General features: G+C 35.0%; 1 protein-coding gene across 18 annotated transcripts; it reads right to left on the bottom strand.

The window, feature by feature from the left end:
* Positions 1 to 289: 289 nt before the first annotated feature.
* LOC117785456 lies at positions 290 to 8,856 on the bottom strand. Of its 18 annotated transcripts, none has more exons than XM_034623475.1 (3): positions 8,766 to 8,856; positions 8,661 to 8,703; positions 290 to 896 (listed from the first exon to the last, which is right to left on the bottom strand). In XM_034623475.1, exons 1-3 carry the CDS (start codon positions 8,826 to 8,828, stop codon positions 523 to 525), a joined length of 480 nt encoding a protein of 159 aa, XP_034479366.1. In that variant the 5' UTR covers positions 8,829 to 8,856; the 3' UTR covers positions 290 to 522. The 18 variants fall into 18 exon arrangements, with proteins under 18 accessions (XP_034479366.1, XP_034479369.1, XP_034479367.1 ...); XM_034623478.1 differs by lacking the exon at positions 8,766 to 8,856 and adding an exon at positions 7,952 to 7,994 and having other exon boundaries at positions 8,661 to 8,678; XM_034623476.1 differs by lacking the exons at positions 8,661 to 8,703; positions 8,766 to 8,856 and adding exons at positions 7,952 to 7,994; positions 8,060 to 8,137.
* Between the last annotated feature and the right edge of the window lie 4,842 nt (positions 8,857 to 13,698).

Below are 13,698 nucleotides of genomic sequence, written 5' to 3' on the forward strand. Positions count from 1 at the left end.
AAAATTCAAAAATTGAACTACTGGACTAAATCGACGACGTTTGACTTAATCATAAAATGAATTGGCAAAAAACCCGGGATTTCTAAAATGTAAAATTCTATATTCTGTTGAACGGTACAACGAAATTCTCTATGTGTTGGAAAAAACGTTTCAAACGTTTTACTTATTAACAAAAAAAAAAAATCAAGAGTCTAAATAATAATTCAAAGTTATTTATATTCAAAAAACGCTCCAGCCTTTTCTGAGTTATGATATAGGAAAGTCTGAGATTCATACACTTTTATTTTAAATAATTCCAAGCAAACCTATATTATTTATTGCAGCTTAAATTTATAAATATTTACAATTATGAAAAACTAGTCGCTTACTAAGTTAATGCCTAGTTATACTTAAAAAAATCACACATTTTTCGTATCTCAATATGTGGCACACACAAATGTCAATTTGTGTGGCCCACAGAGTGGCACAGGAATGCTGCAGCAACAGATTCACACTGCTGCATTGGGATCACTTTTGCTCATGCTACGCTATTTGGATTTGAGCAGCTCGTGAGGTCGACGGTGTCGATTCCAAAGGACTCGGAGTGACGGCATTCGCATCGATGACAACTGCATTTGGATGCGGATCATTTTCGGTGTATGGTGGTGCGGGCAATGCAGCAATGCCAATTGAAGTGGATTCAATGGGCGGCGGCGGTGGCGTTGGCAATGCTGCAGCTGCCGTTGGCGTTGTTAGATTGCACATACGCATCACTTCATCATAACTGGGCAGATCCTTTTCATCCTTCTCCAGCTGCTCCCGTATGCGTGCAGCCTCCGGGCTGTTTGGCTCGATAAAGAATATGTCCCCATATCGGCTTTGTTGTCGCCCCAGCTCCAAGCTATTATTTTGACGGTCTGGAAAATAAACAATGGAAATTCACAATTAGCATAATTTATTCGCAATTGAAATGATTCATATTGAGATGTTAATAATTTGAATACCGAGCCGAAGGCGTTGACGTTGTCTTTGGCGATTCAACAACATGGATTGGTGTATGCGCTTTGCCATCTATTGAAATGAAATTTATAAATCATTATGATAATGCCGTGACGACAAAAACACCCGAGTAATCACTATATAATTACATATATCAGCTGGCTTATGACAATGATGGCGAATAGGAAGCCTAAACCCACAATCAAATTGGTTGTCAAAGTCATATTGCGATTCAGACTGAAGTTCGATTCAATTGCCTTTGCTAAAAAAACTGTTTTCTCATCAAATAATAAAACCAAACTGTTCACAATTCAACGATTAGATAAACCTCCCGGCCCAACCAACATTTGTACGTATATTTGGCACACGTTACTATACCATTTAAATCACGATGTCGATTACAAGTCTGATATCGATTTCGATTGTTTCCCATTTGTTGTCGTTGGCAACGCGGCGGGCATATTTTTGCCAACGTTCGATTCTCGATGCGCACATAAAAACAAATGAGAGGCAGAAAGCAAAATATGAAAACAATTAGCGCCAAATAGATAGCCACATGAAGACCAAATTCAGTGCCGAAATTCATATCGGTATTGAAATCGGTTTTGATTTGAAGTAATGCAGGTAAACTTGACGTCAAAATCGACGCATACTTTTCGAACGACCGTTTGAAACTAATCGAAGAGCCTACATACATTACTTGGCATGGAGGATCTCATATGTATTCCTAAGTATGTGCTTCTCATTTACAACTGTATTTGTAGGCACTTGTTTCGTTTTTTGGCGATAAGATTATGTGTTTAGACCCACGCAATACGATAAACGAAGTTGCTAAACTAAACTACACACATGTTTATATAAATATATATACTTGACACCATCATAAGAGAGAGAGAGAAAGAGAGTTTTTGTGAAGCTAAAAAGCTCACTAATACTCCTACACAACTTACAGTGGCGTCTCGAGCCGTTAGTCGCAGGCGGCGAAGGACAACAACATCGGATAATCCAAATAATCAAGCACTATCGAAAAGTAAAATATGTTAATCGTATAACACAGTTAAGACTCCATTCGATGTTTACCTGCAACACAATATATGCTGAGAAGCCAATGATCAGGAGTAAAACAAAGTAAAAAACGGGACCCACTTCCATATTGCTACAAGTTCTAAAGACGACTAACTCAAGTAAGCTTATCAAAAAGCTTAATTAGCCAGACGATTGCCTTATCAGACGCACTTCAAGCCATATGATACCTGAGTACTCGGGTATGTGCAGAAATCTAACCAATTGTCAAGATATAGACAAACATATCTATGTACATACCACGAGATCGTTGCACTCGAATGTTCCGATTTTGATTCGGAGTCGAAGGCGGTGTCTCAGGTGGCTTGCCACAGCACCTGAACAGTATAATCCATATTAAGTACTATGAAATAATTAGAAAGATATATTACATTGATCGAAGGTTCAAGATAACAAACAAGTCAAACAATTACCTGTCCTGACATATATATAATTGGCAATACAATTAAAGCGAAGAAGAAAAACAGAAAATATGGTAAAACAAAGGACATCTTGAATATAGTGATGCGTTTGGCTTGAATAATCAAACAATACTACGGTTAAAACGTTTAAACTGTGAATCAGAGGGAATCTTATCAACTGTTCAATTGTTGCAATTAACTAACGAAATTGGCCAAGTTTTAAACCGAACACGCGCTTATCATACGACGGTGATTAGATTAGACAATCAAAGCATAGAGTGTGCAGTATATAGAACTATTATCCTTTCGAATTTTGATCCACCCACCTTCGCAGCAAAAAACCGAAACGCAACGCAGGAAACAACAGCAGAATGTGAAGGCAAGGATTAACAGAAAAACTCCGCAAAATACTGACACAATAATCATAATCACAATCACAATCAAAAATGTATAACTCAATATGAATTTGTCAATGTCAGACTCGATTGTAGTCCAGTAGCAAACTGTTCGAATGCCTCAGATTTTGTGCGAATTTTTGGAGTAACTTATCAGCTTAGCCAATACTCTTAACTTGGTTTCCCTCTCGCCAGGTGGATTCCTCCTCTTTCATGCCTGTTCACACACTCTACACACACAGTAAGCGCTAACTGCCACTGATAAGATAAGATTTGCATCATTTATTGGGCGTATGTTGAAATGGCGCCAGAGACGGCAGGGGGCTATCACACAAATATAGACATTCATAAATAAAAATGAGTATAAAGAAACGAGCTCAAGAAAAATAACAAAAATGGTATGAAGAAACGCATAAACTTGAAAGAAGTCGAGTCAAGTGCGGAAGCACTCAACACAATTGCAAATTAAATTAATTCAGTGTGTGTGAATTAATACTTGTACTTTTGTATAATGTAAGACACGAGCTTGTTAATTAGTTACACAACGAAATCTATTACTAACTTGGTCTAAACGAGCTACTTAATCGCCCCACGAAACAATTGCACCATAAAACCCATTTTTCACACGGTTACAAAATTGTTAACTTGTTTTCTTTAGTTGAACAAATTTCAATGCCAAAGTCAGTGTATTTCAAAAATTGAAAATCTTAAACCTCAAGTTTTAATCAACTTTCCATATCGTTGTTTGTATAAAACAACACTTTTAAAAATAATGCCAATTTGAACACAAATGTTGACTAGTAAAGTTGCTAGATCCAAAGTCTGACCAACTTCAAATATCTATAGCTTTGTTAAAACTGAAACGATTTTCATGCGGAATCTCATTTTGATTATAATTTGGCCTCTAAACTCATTCTGCATTAAAATTTTTATCAAATACTTAAGATAAACGAAAGAACAAAATCGAAATAGAAGCCTTTACGGATACAGTTGTTTGAAGACGTACCGGAAACATTATTTGATTCGGTTTGATACACTGTCTTATATAATTTGAGTTTCGATTCTGTTTTAAATCCGCGCAAATCGTTTTTCAATGCGTAAGCGACGTTTTCACTTTTTGCAACGTTTCAATTCCTTTTGTTTCTGCACGTTTTCAAAAATTTGTCGTAATAAAGCACTTAACTTTATACAAAACACTGTTGTCATAATATATTGTTTTCACTTTGAATTCACCATGAGGGGTTTATTGTTATCATATCGGGGAATCGTTGTGATAAGGTTTACTGAATGGTTGAACCGAACTTTTAGTCGCTCTCAGCTCACCTGCGGTTGAATCCGCAACCATACCAGGTGGATCGATGCGTATTTGTTGTAAAATCAGACGTTGATCACGATCACGTTGCAACTGGGACAAAGGAACTGGTTGATCAACAACAGCTTTGTGCATGGCACACACACAAAACAACTGCAACGATCGGAAATTAGAAAAAAATATGCGAAAGTCACCGTGAAAAGGGAAACTTACACGCCCTAAGATACAAATGATCACAACCAAAATAAAATAAACAATGTAAACAGTAACATCGACGGGCATTTCGAAAAATTAATTTAAATTTAAAAATTTAAAACTTTTATGGTTCCAAATTGAAGTTCGACACACGCAAAATACTTTTTACAAATGCCAAATACAAATGGAAATGTTCGTTTAGTGATAAAACCAAGCGTAGTCTTATCTAAATGGTGTCTGATTAGTAATATGTTATAAATTTGTATTTGTCATGTCAGAGCAACAAATTATCGAGACAGTTTTTAATTATAATTGCTAAGTCCCAAAATTGAACTTTAAACCCTTGTCACGGGCAAAAAACCCAACTCATACGCACCCATCGAGGACGAGTTTCGCCCCATATAATCCAGTGAAATATTGTTGTAATCCTCCGAGTTATGATTGCGAATACTCTTATAGCACAGCTATTCATATATAGAAAATAACTCAATCAGATTGGATTAGTTTAATGCAAGAGTTGAGAAGCAACTTACGACCGTCAAGATAAGAATCAATAGAAATATATAAAATAGATCTGTGAAATACATTATAATGCGCCGACTTCCGTTAGTGCGAAACGATTGCAGTACAAGTACTGACATTCGAAATTGCAAAAAAAAAAAGAAGAACTCTTGAGGAATAACAATTTTCTATTGCCTTGGTATGTTGACAAATTGTATAATTTTTACTATTATTAGTGTAATCACAGTGGGGTGCTAATCTTATCTTATTAAGCTTTTCTAATAGCATTTGGAGCTTTGCTCACCACTAATGTGGGGTGTGTTCGGGTAGCTTAATCTTACCCTCGAGTGCCAGTCGCAACATCATTTCGCGTCGCATCAAGACCCGCCTGTTCCATAACTCCAATTTCATTTTGACTAGCAAATAGCACTCCTTGAGAGAGTGAGAAATCAATTGATGACTCATTTACAAACAACTCCTAAGCTTACCCGAAAAATTAGCGCTGCGGCGATTCCAATTAGAATGCCACAGATCCAAAATTCCGTGTACATTTGTGAATAATATCTGTTTGTAATTTTGACAGTTTAGCTAACTATGAATAAAGTATGACATTTTTATTAAAAACAAACTCGAATTGTTAAGAAAAAGCTCCTTGGCGAAAGTTCAAATTTAGCACTCACCAGTCGCAGCTTGATTTTTTACACAAAAACTCCAAATTCGAAAAGGTCCGAGATATGTCTTAAGGAATCAAGAAACAAAGTGTTATTTATGGTTGGAATTTGCCATTTCTAGGCAACTTACCCGCAAAAGTATACCAAATATTATTATAAATGATATGAAATAATACATTTCCATAAGTTCCATTGTTTTGATTAATAAAAAAAAGGGAAAAACGACGCGCTGACAGTTAAACAGACAACAAGTGAATGGAAATGAGAAGTCGGAACTGAAGCGAAAATCTGGGGTAACAACGATACAGATAAGCGCAATGATTAGACTTTTACTGCAGTTTATTTAAGGGGACTATTTTTAGATTAAATCACTTTATCTACGAGAGACTATAAAGCTTACCATTTAAATCTTACACACGAGTTACACTCAACAACTGAGGATAACCTTGTGCTATCTCTATCTCTCCCGATAAAAGCTCTAACAATGAACTTTGAGAAACGGAAAGTTGCTTGAGTGAAATTACTGTTAATGAAGCATAATTATAGCCCACCCATAAGATAATAATTGTTACAATCAGCAGACCTGATAGTGTTTCCCAATATTCCGTAATCATTACAGATATTTATATCCGATATAAACAAATATCGACACACAGCAATGACAAGCTCGTTGCGACTGCCAGATTATTATTATTATACATTTATCTAGACTATGTACAATTCTTTTTATAAGCTGATGACTCGTCTGAATCGAAAGCTTTCTTATCTAATCAAGCGATTGTGAGAAGCAAACAATCGGTCAAAGTTGACAGAAATCAATCATAATCATGTCTCTGATCGAAATTTTGTTCTCTGCGTAGCTAAAAGCTTACCATTAGCAGACTCCGTTCTTCTAGTATCAGTATCTGTATTAGTATTTGTATTAGTCCTTTGGCTGTTGCTTGAATTTGTGCTATTCTTCGCCTTAGCGTGCGCTTTAACAGCAATCTTTGAGAAAGTATAGTTTCTTAAAGAGAAAATCTATAAAAATAGTTGCTTATGCTTGACTCACCCATGCAAAAAATATTATTAATAATAAGAAAACGTAGAATGCGTTGAAATATTCATTAGCCATTTTAATACGAAATCCAATCAACAACAAACTGCGTTGAGTACTTTATATAGACTGTTTCAATCGAGCTTTAGGATTCACCGTTCGATTCTTTTGTTCCCCTAGCAAGCTTTGTTATCTTATCAATTGTCCTATATATGGTCAACCCATTTCGGGTACTACTCCATGAGAAAAATATTGAACGATGAATGAACAGTTATCGAAAATGGTCCAAAATTATATCTATTTTTTTTGTTCTCTATTTAATTAAGATAAGCTGATATCTTATCTCCCACAGTTCATAGATAATTTATGAGTCATCTGTAAATCTGTAAAGCTTACCATTAGCAGTTCTCGATGTGTTAGTATCTGTATTAGTATTTGTATTAGTGTTAGTCCGTCGTGTGGGTGGGCGATTAGGGCGGTTCTTCATCTCGGAGAATGTTCTAACAACAATCTTTGAAAACGTATAGTTTTAGAATGAGAAAATCTATTCAAGTGTTAGGCAATTATAGCTCACCCATATAAGAAATATTATTATAATAAAGATAACATAGAAAGTGTTCCAAACTTCTTCGGCCATTTCAATATAAAATCCAATTAAATCCGATATCAACGACAAACTGCGTTGACAACTTCTTGCAGACTGTCTGAATGGGGCTTTAGGATCTATCGTTTGTTGTTTATCTTTAGTTTTGTTTCCCCCCCTAAAAAGCTTTGTTATCTAATCAAATTTCCATTATGTGGTCAATTAATTTCCAATGTATTACCGCATGAGGAAAAAAATTGAACGAAGTGTGAGATGTCATCGGAAATGGTTTAAAACAAGATCTATTAGTTTAAATTGAGATAAGCTAAAATCTTATCTCTGACGTTTTTAAGATAATAAATGAGTCATCTGCTTATTTATAAAGCTTACCGTTACAATCTGCCGCTACGTTTCTGCGCGGAATCTGTTGTAGAATCTCATCTAAATGACCCTTTGACCTTTCATAAGCTTTGAACGTGCACTTTGATGAAAAAGAATTTTTCAATTTCATTAATTTAGATAAAATATCCCTTTGCTTACCCAAATGATCATAGTCATCACTAGCAATAAGATGACAAGCATATTACAATTAAAAAGCAAATCCATTTAGGAAGGAGAATAAAACCAGAACAACGACAAAATGCAATGACAACCATATGAAGACTAACAGCTTCTATATCTTTTATCTTTCCGCTATCTTAGAAATATTACAGAAGCTACCTGACACCTTATCTTATCGTTTTCCACTCCCACACTTATTTAAGTATCCAACCCAACCTGGTTTGAATCAACTTACCAATTACCGGAGGAGGCCTCGATCTGTCGGCAAAAACTACAGCCTTTGAAATCAAAATCAGGATATTAATTAAAATGAATTAAATTTGTATGTGAATATCAAACTTACACAGCAAATAAAAGTTATTACGAAGATAACAATAACTAAACTGAATAAAAATATAGCTATCATGTTTGACTTTGTATCGATGTTCGATGTTTCCCCAGACAGAACCAACTAAAGCCAAAAATCCGAACATTTTGGCGATACTCTGATAATAGACCTTTTTATACTTTTAATCGCAAAGCAACTTATAATCTTATCATTTCAATTGTTAATTTAAGAAAATTTATTGTTGTCTACGAACTTGAAATACTCTAATAAAGGCGTCTCATTTCAATATTTCATTATTATTTTTTTATTTTTAGTGCTAACAAACAGGGTATCTTCTAGTGAAGCATTGCGAAATAGAACATGATATATTTTCACTTTACTTCAGCATTGTCGTTTCACACGCATTTTATACACCTGTACACTTATGTTAAATGATTCTATAAAAAGCTTCAAAAGCACTTGAAAGCTCTAATCGATATAATTAATCTGACGTAAAGCTCAATCAATTTGATAAAGTTATTTATACAAATAATTAAAAATAGATAATTAATGAATCAAATAAAGATATGTAACAAATTCAGATAAATCAATTATACCATATAAATGTAGGACTTACCATTATTCCTACGACGACTGCTCACAAAGGCCAACATCACAATCTTCAAGAAAACAGCATTTGTTTTTATAATAATAACAACAATTTTTAGTATCTGGTTAGTACCTTAATGAAGACACAGAACGCCAGGATCAGTAAGCATATGCAAATGTATAGACCAATTGCCATGTTTGGCCACCTGGGGCCGATCCTTTCCAGCGGCAATTAGGAATCGAACTGAACGTCTTTAAACAAGTTGAAATACAAATAGAAAAAATATTTATACGGAAACAAAAAAAAAATGTAATTGCGATAAGCATACAAAGGCACACAGTGTATTATATCTTTGTCAATTTTTATTTAATCGTACAATTGAGTGTCTTATCGGTTAAATTACTTATAACGAAATCCCCATCACTGACAGCCCTAATTATTGAAGGGAGTTTTTAATTAAACGCAACTCTGTTGTACAATAGAATTAATCGTTGCAAAGGTCACAGTTTTGTTACCAACAAACTTAACTTCAAGTTCAACAACATGAAAACAAAACAGAAAATAAAAAGACTGACCCATTTAATAAGGCAAAAGCAATTACAGTGAGCTGCATAAATAATTATGGGGCAGCTGCAAAATTTGAACTTGCTGAAATGGTAACACAAGCATGATAAATAATAAGTCTGGGAGATTTTGGGAGAGGCTTCAATTAGAGGGCAGCAGCAACCAACTGCGAACTACGCCCCCAACCAAAAAAAGAGAAAAACGAAAAAAAAAACAATGGAATTTGTAACGAAATGCGAATTTGTTGCATTTGCTTACAAATCGTCAATGGAACGCACAGATTTATAGAGAGACACAGAGACGGACAGACGCCTTGAACTGAACTGGAATTAATTAGAGCGCATAGACATATAACTCAGCATTTCTTTTGTTGGCCACACCACAAAACACCACACAACACCACACCAATTGGCAACGCCTCACAATCTGCCGTTAAGCAGCGAGCCATGCCCAATCTGGAGGTGATATCAAGCACGGGGACAAGAGGCACGCTTCACGCACCCGACAACTCGACAACAACCCATCAAACAATGTACAGCTCTTTTGGCGTTGCAATTGATTTCAAATTACACAACAATAACTGAATGGCTAGTGTTAAAGCTAAATAAGATCAAGAGATAAATGAGAGGTAGATCTGCGGTAGATCAAAGATAAATCGGAAGTAGATCGTAGCTAGGTAAGAGGTATATCAGAACTAGATCAGAGTTATATCGTACGATGATCGCAGAAGTAAATCATATTAAAAATATCGTAGCTCTGGTTCCTCTGCGGTAAATCAAAGTCGAAAACAGAGAAAAATCGGATGTAGATTAGAGCGATAAATCATATCTAAATGAGAGTCAACGCAACTTTGGAGGTAGATCACTGATAGATCAGAGAAAAATCTGAAGATCATAGATTCGTAGACATTTAAAGTCATATTAATGGTAGGAAGATTAAACGAGCCGAGAATTATATCGTAGATGGATCAGAAGTATATTGGAAAAAAAGCAATGAAGAGCTTAGTCAAAGCATGATCGAATCTAAATTCTATTAAAATCATAGTTAAATCACAGTTACACCTCATCTAAATCATAGTCAGATCATTGAGATATCATGGTCATATCATAGGAAGATCATAGCTAGATTAAAGACGTTTATCAATTAGATAAATTTATCAGTGCTTTGTTCACAGCTCTGTTTGAAACTTAGCTTTACTTCCTTCCGCTCCAGCTGATAATTATGTGAGAGTAACTCATGGTAAAACATTTGCATTTCTTTGTGCGCTCCACCTTCCACATTATTATACCCCTGCCCCCGTCACCCCGTTACCCCTTCGATGCCCAGTCCCGTTCAATGTCAAGTTCAAGTCATTTCCGTAAGCCCAAATATTGCACTAATTTTCATAGTCATAAGTAAAATCTTGATAGCTCTTAAATGACTTTAAGAAAAAGAGTAAAAAAAGAATATTGCATGACTAGAAGATACCCTTTATACGGGCTTAAAGTGAACATACTAGTTTTATAGGTAACTGCGATAATAATAATTCTACCAATATTCTATAGTCTACCTTTGCATAGCTCTATCATACCCTTTTATCAACATGCCATGTCTAGAGGGTATTATAAAAACTTACAAATCATGCGGCTCACAAGTTCCGGCTGTTGTTTTAATGGTCTTTAGTTTGTCCATTGTTAGACAATGTGAAATAAAAATCCCCACAAAACTTAGTGGGTGTGCTGTCAGTTAGAAGTACGAACGTATTTAATTATCAACTTCGAATAAAAACCGACAAATCGACGAACAGACGGACACACACCCAGCGCACAAATTGAACAGAAATTACTTAATCTAATGCTAACTATGAACACGTATGTGCCGCGGCTAATTTAATGAGCTGACAGCGCCCAGAACCTCCAGTTTGTCGAGTTAATATAATCAATTTTAATTCGCCACTCATCGAGTCAAACCTTGAACTTCCCCAGATCTAATTAGAACGTTCACAGATTCCCATTTAGTTAACTGTGCGCTGACTTTCGCTTTTGATGCCATAATATGGCTGGGAAAAATACAGAAAAAAAAAAAAACAAGCAATTAAATCATAATCGTAATTCTTGTGAAATACTCTCAAATCCATGTACTAACCCAGAGGCCCATCAAAAGGAAAGGCACAGTCGAATGACATAACATTTACGCATTGTCTTTGTGAGCCAACTGGAGCATTAAGGCTAATTAGTTTATAAACAAAACACTGTACAAAACTCACTCTCTCTATCTCTTTCATTTTATGGTATTTCTTTTGAGTGTGAACAAGCTGTTAATACGCAAACCTTGTTAAAAGATTTGCTAATCTGTTGTAATAAAAATGTTATAAATTAATACAATCATTCTCTAGCTATTTCTAATGAAAGTTTATAACATTTAATTAACTAGTTGTTAATTTATTAAACTCATTTCAGATCCATTAGAATACAATTTTATAGCTGTAATTAAATTACTAAACTCGTGTTTCCGTGTTGAGAGTTCATTTCACTCATCTTATAAAATTAAACAGTAATAAAGAAGTTTAACAGATGTTAAACTAGCTTTTAAAAGCTTTTTAAAAGTTTTAAAGAATAATTCTGAAATTATTCAGTTTAAGTTTATTTTTTCAAACATTGTTTAATATAGAAACGATATAAATCAAGCATTTATTTATAAAAAATATTTAATTTTAATTGTACCGCTGATAAAGAATAAAATAAAAATTCATTTATATTGTCATATTGCCCTCTCTGTCTGTTATGCGTTGCTTCTGTTATCCAGTTAACAGCGTATTAACATAAATTGCATGTGACTAACATAGAACTGCAAAATAGCTGTAAATCCAAAATGATTTCAAATTTAAAGAGCATTTTAGCTTCGTTTTGTTTGCAATGAAATTTCTTTGTTATGTTTGCGTTATTATGGCCATAATTTCGAATTGAACCTGACCGTCTGAATCAGCTGAAAACAGTTATGCGGCAAGCGCAGTCACTGTGTGACAATCAACAACAACTTCCTCAAAACAAGCCGAAGCGACGTTTAGGCCAAGTCTTTTTGACTGCATCCAGCTGTTGCCATTATGCATTGTACTGGGGATACATAGTATCGTATAATGGATAACTCTTTGTTTTTCGTTGTTTTCGTATTTTGTTATTGTTTTTATGACTGTCATTATAGCATTTTGCCTGAAGCAACTGAAATGCGAATGGAATAGACAACTATGAATCAAGAGTTCAGTTTACAGTTTTCAGTTTGCAGTTTTGAGTGTTGTCAATGCATTCAAATGACTTTTGGCTTGAATACTATTTATTAATTATGTATGATAATTGAGGCGAACTAAAAAACAAGCTGGGAACTTATTTGATTGGCTTGTGTTTGGATGCAATTACAATTTGCTGAATCAAGTTGGGAATTTCGATGCGGTTGCCGCCCTGCGAAATCGACTCATTGTGCATGCGGATCAAGCAACTTTTATTTTAAATCGGATATATGTACATATATATAGAGAGATATACAAGTATATATATATATATATATATATATAAAAATATGCAATGAAAAGAAAAGCTAGCAAATTATGTGAACTTGTTATATCACCTGGCTAACAAGCTTAGCTCAACTCAGGCAACAGCAGCTTAGAGATAGAGAGATAGATAGACAGAGAGAGAGAGAGAGAGAAGCCAAAACCTAAGCTAACGTGACTTCAAACACTTTTTAAAAAGCTGCAACAACAAGTGCACTTTCTTTGCGTTACGCTTCTTTGCATAGCCAAATCGTTTATAGCTTCATCTGTATCTGCAACTGCAACTGCAGCTGTATCTGTTTTGTATCTGTATCTGTATCGACTGCGGTCAGTGTCCAAGTCTAGACATTGAACGCAAATGAAATGCTTCAATGCTGCTGCCAAAACATTTTCATGTTGTCCATACAATTTTTTGAGGCAAGTGCAACGCCAAAAGTTCAACAGACGAAGCTGCCTTCTCTCTCTTGCCTCCCCTGGACAGGCTTTATAAATTAATTCATATTAGCAAAACAAATGCGATGCATCTCTTTGTGTGAGTGTGTGTGTGTTGTATCTACACCCATGCCCAGTGTCTAAGTGTGTTTGTGTCTGTGTGTGTGCATCTTTTAGCTTTTAGCATTTCATTGGCGTTGAGTTGTTGTGCAGGTTTCGCGGTCTGTGGGAGCAACGTTGAAAAACCGGCGCAAAATTATATTCAAGCTGAAATAAAAATAACAATTACAACAACAACAACCACAGCTAAAACACCAACTGCAACAACACTATGCAAATGCAACTATATATATGTATATACATATATATTAAACATATACATAAAAGTCGCATCTCATATGAAGGCTGAGAAAATCAACAGCTCAAATGTTAATTACGAGAATATCTTTTTCCAACTAGCCAAGTCGATTGCATTTACTCGTTCTCCTACTACAGATAAAGTATCTGATGGATGCAAATCTGTAGTTACTGCAAATGCCGCCT

Source organism: Drosophila innubila, assembly GCF_004354385.1.
Source record: "Drosophila innubila isolate TH190305 chromosome 2R unlocalized genomic scaffold, UK_Dinn_1.0 1_C_2R, whole genome shotgun sequence".
NCBI classification, from domain to species: Eukaryota; Metazoa; Arthropoda; class Insecta; order Diptera; family Drosophilidae; genus Drosophila; species Drosophila innubila.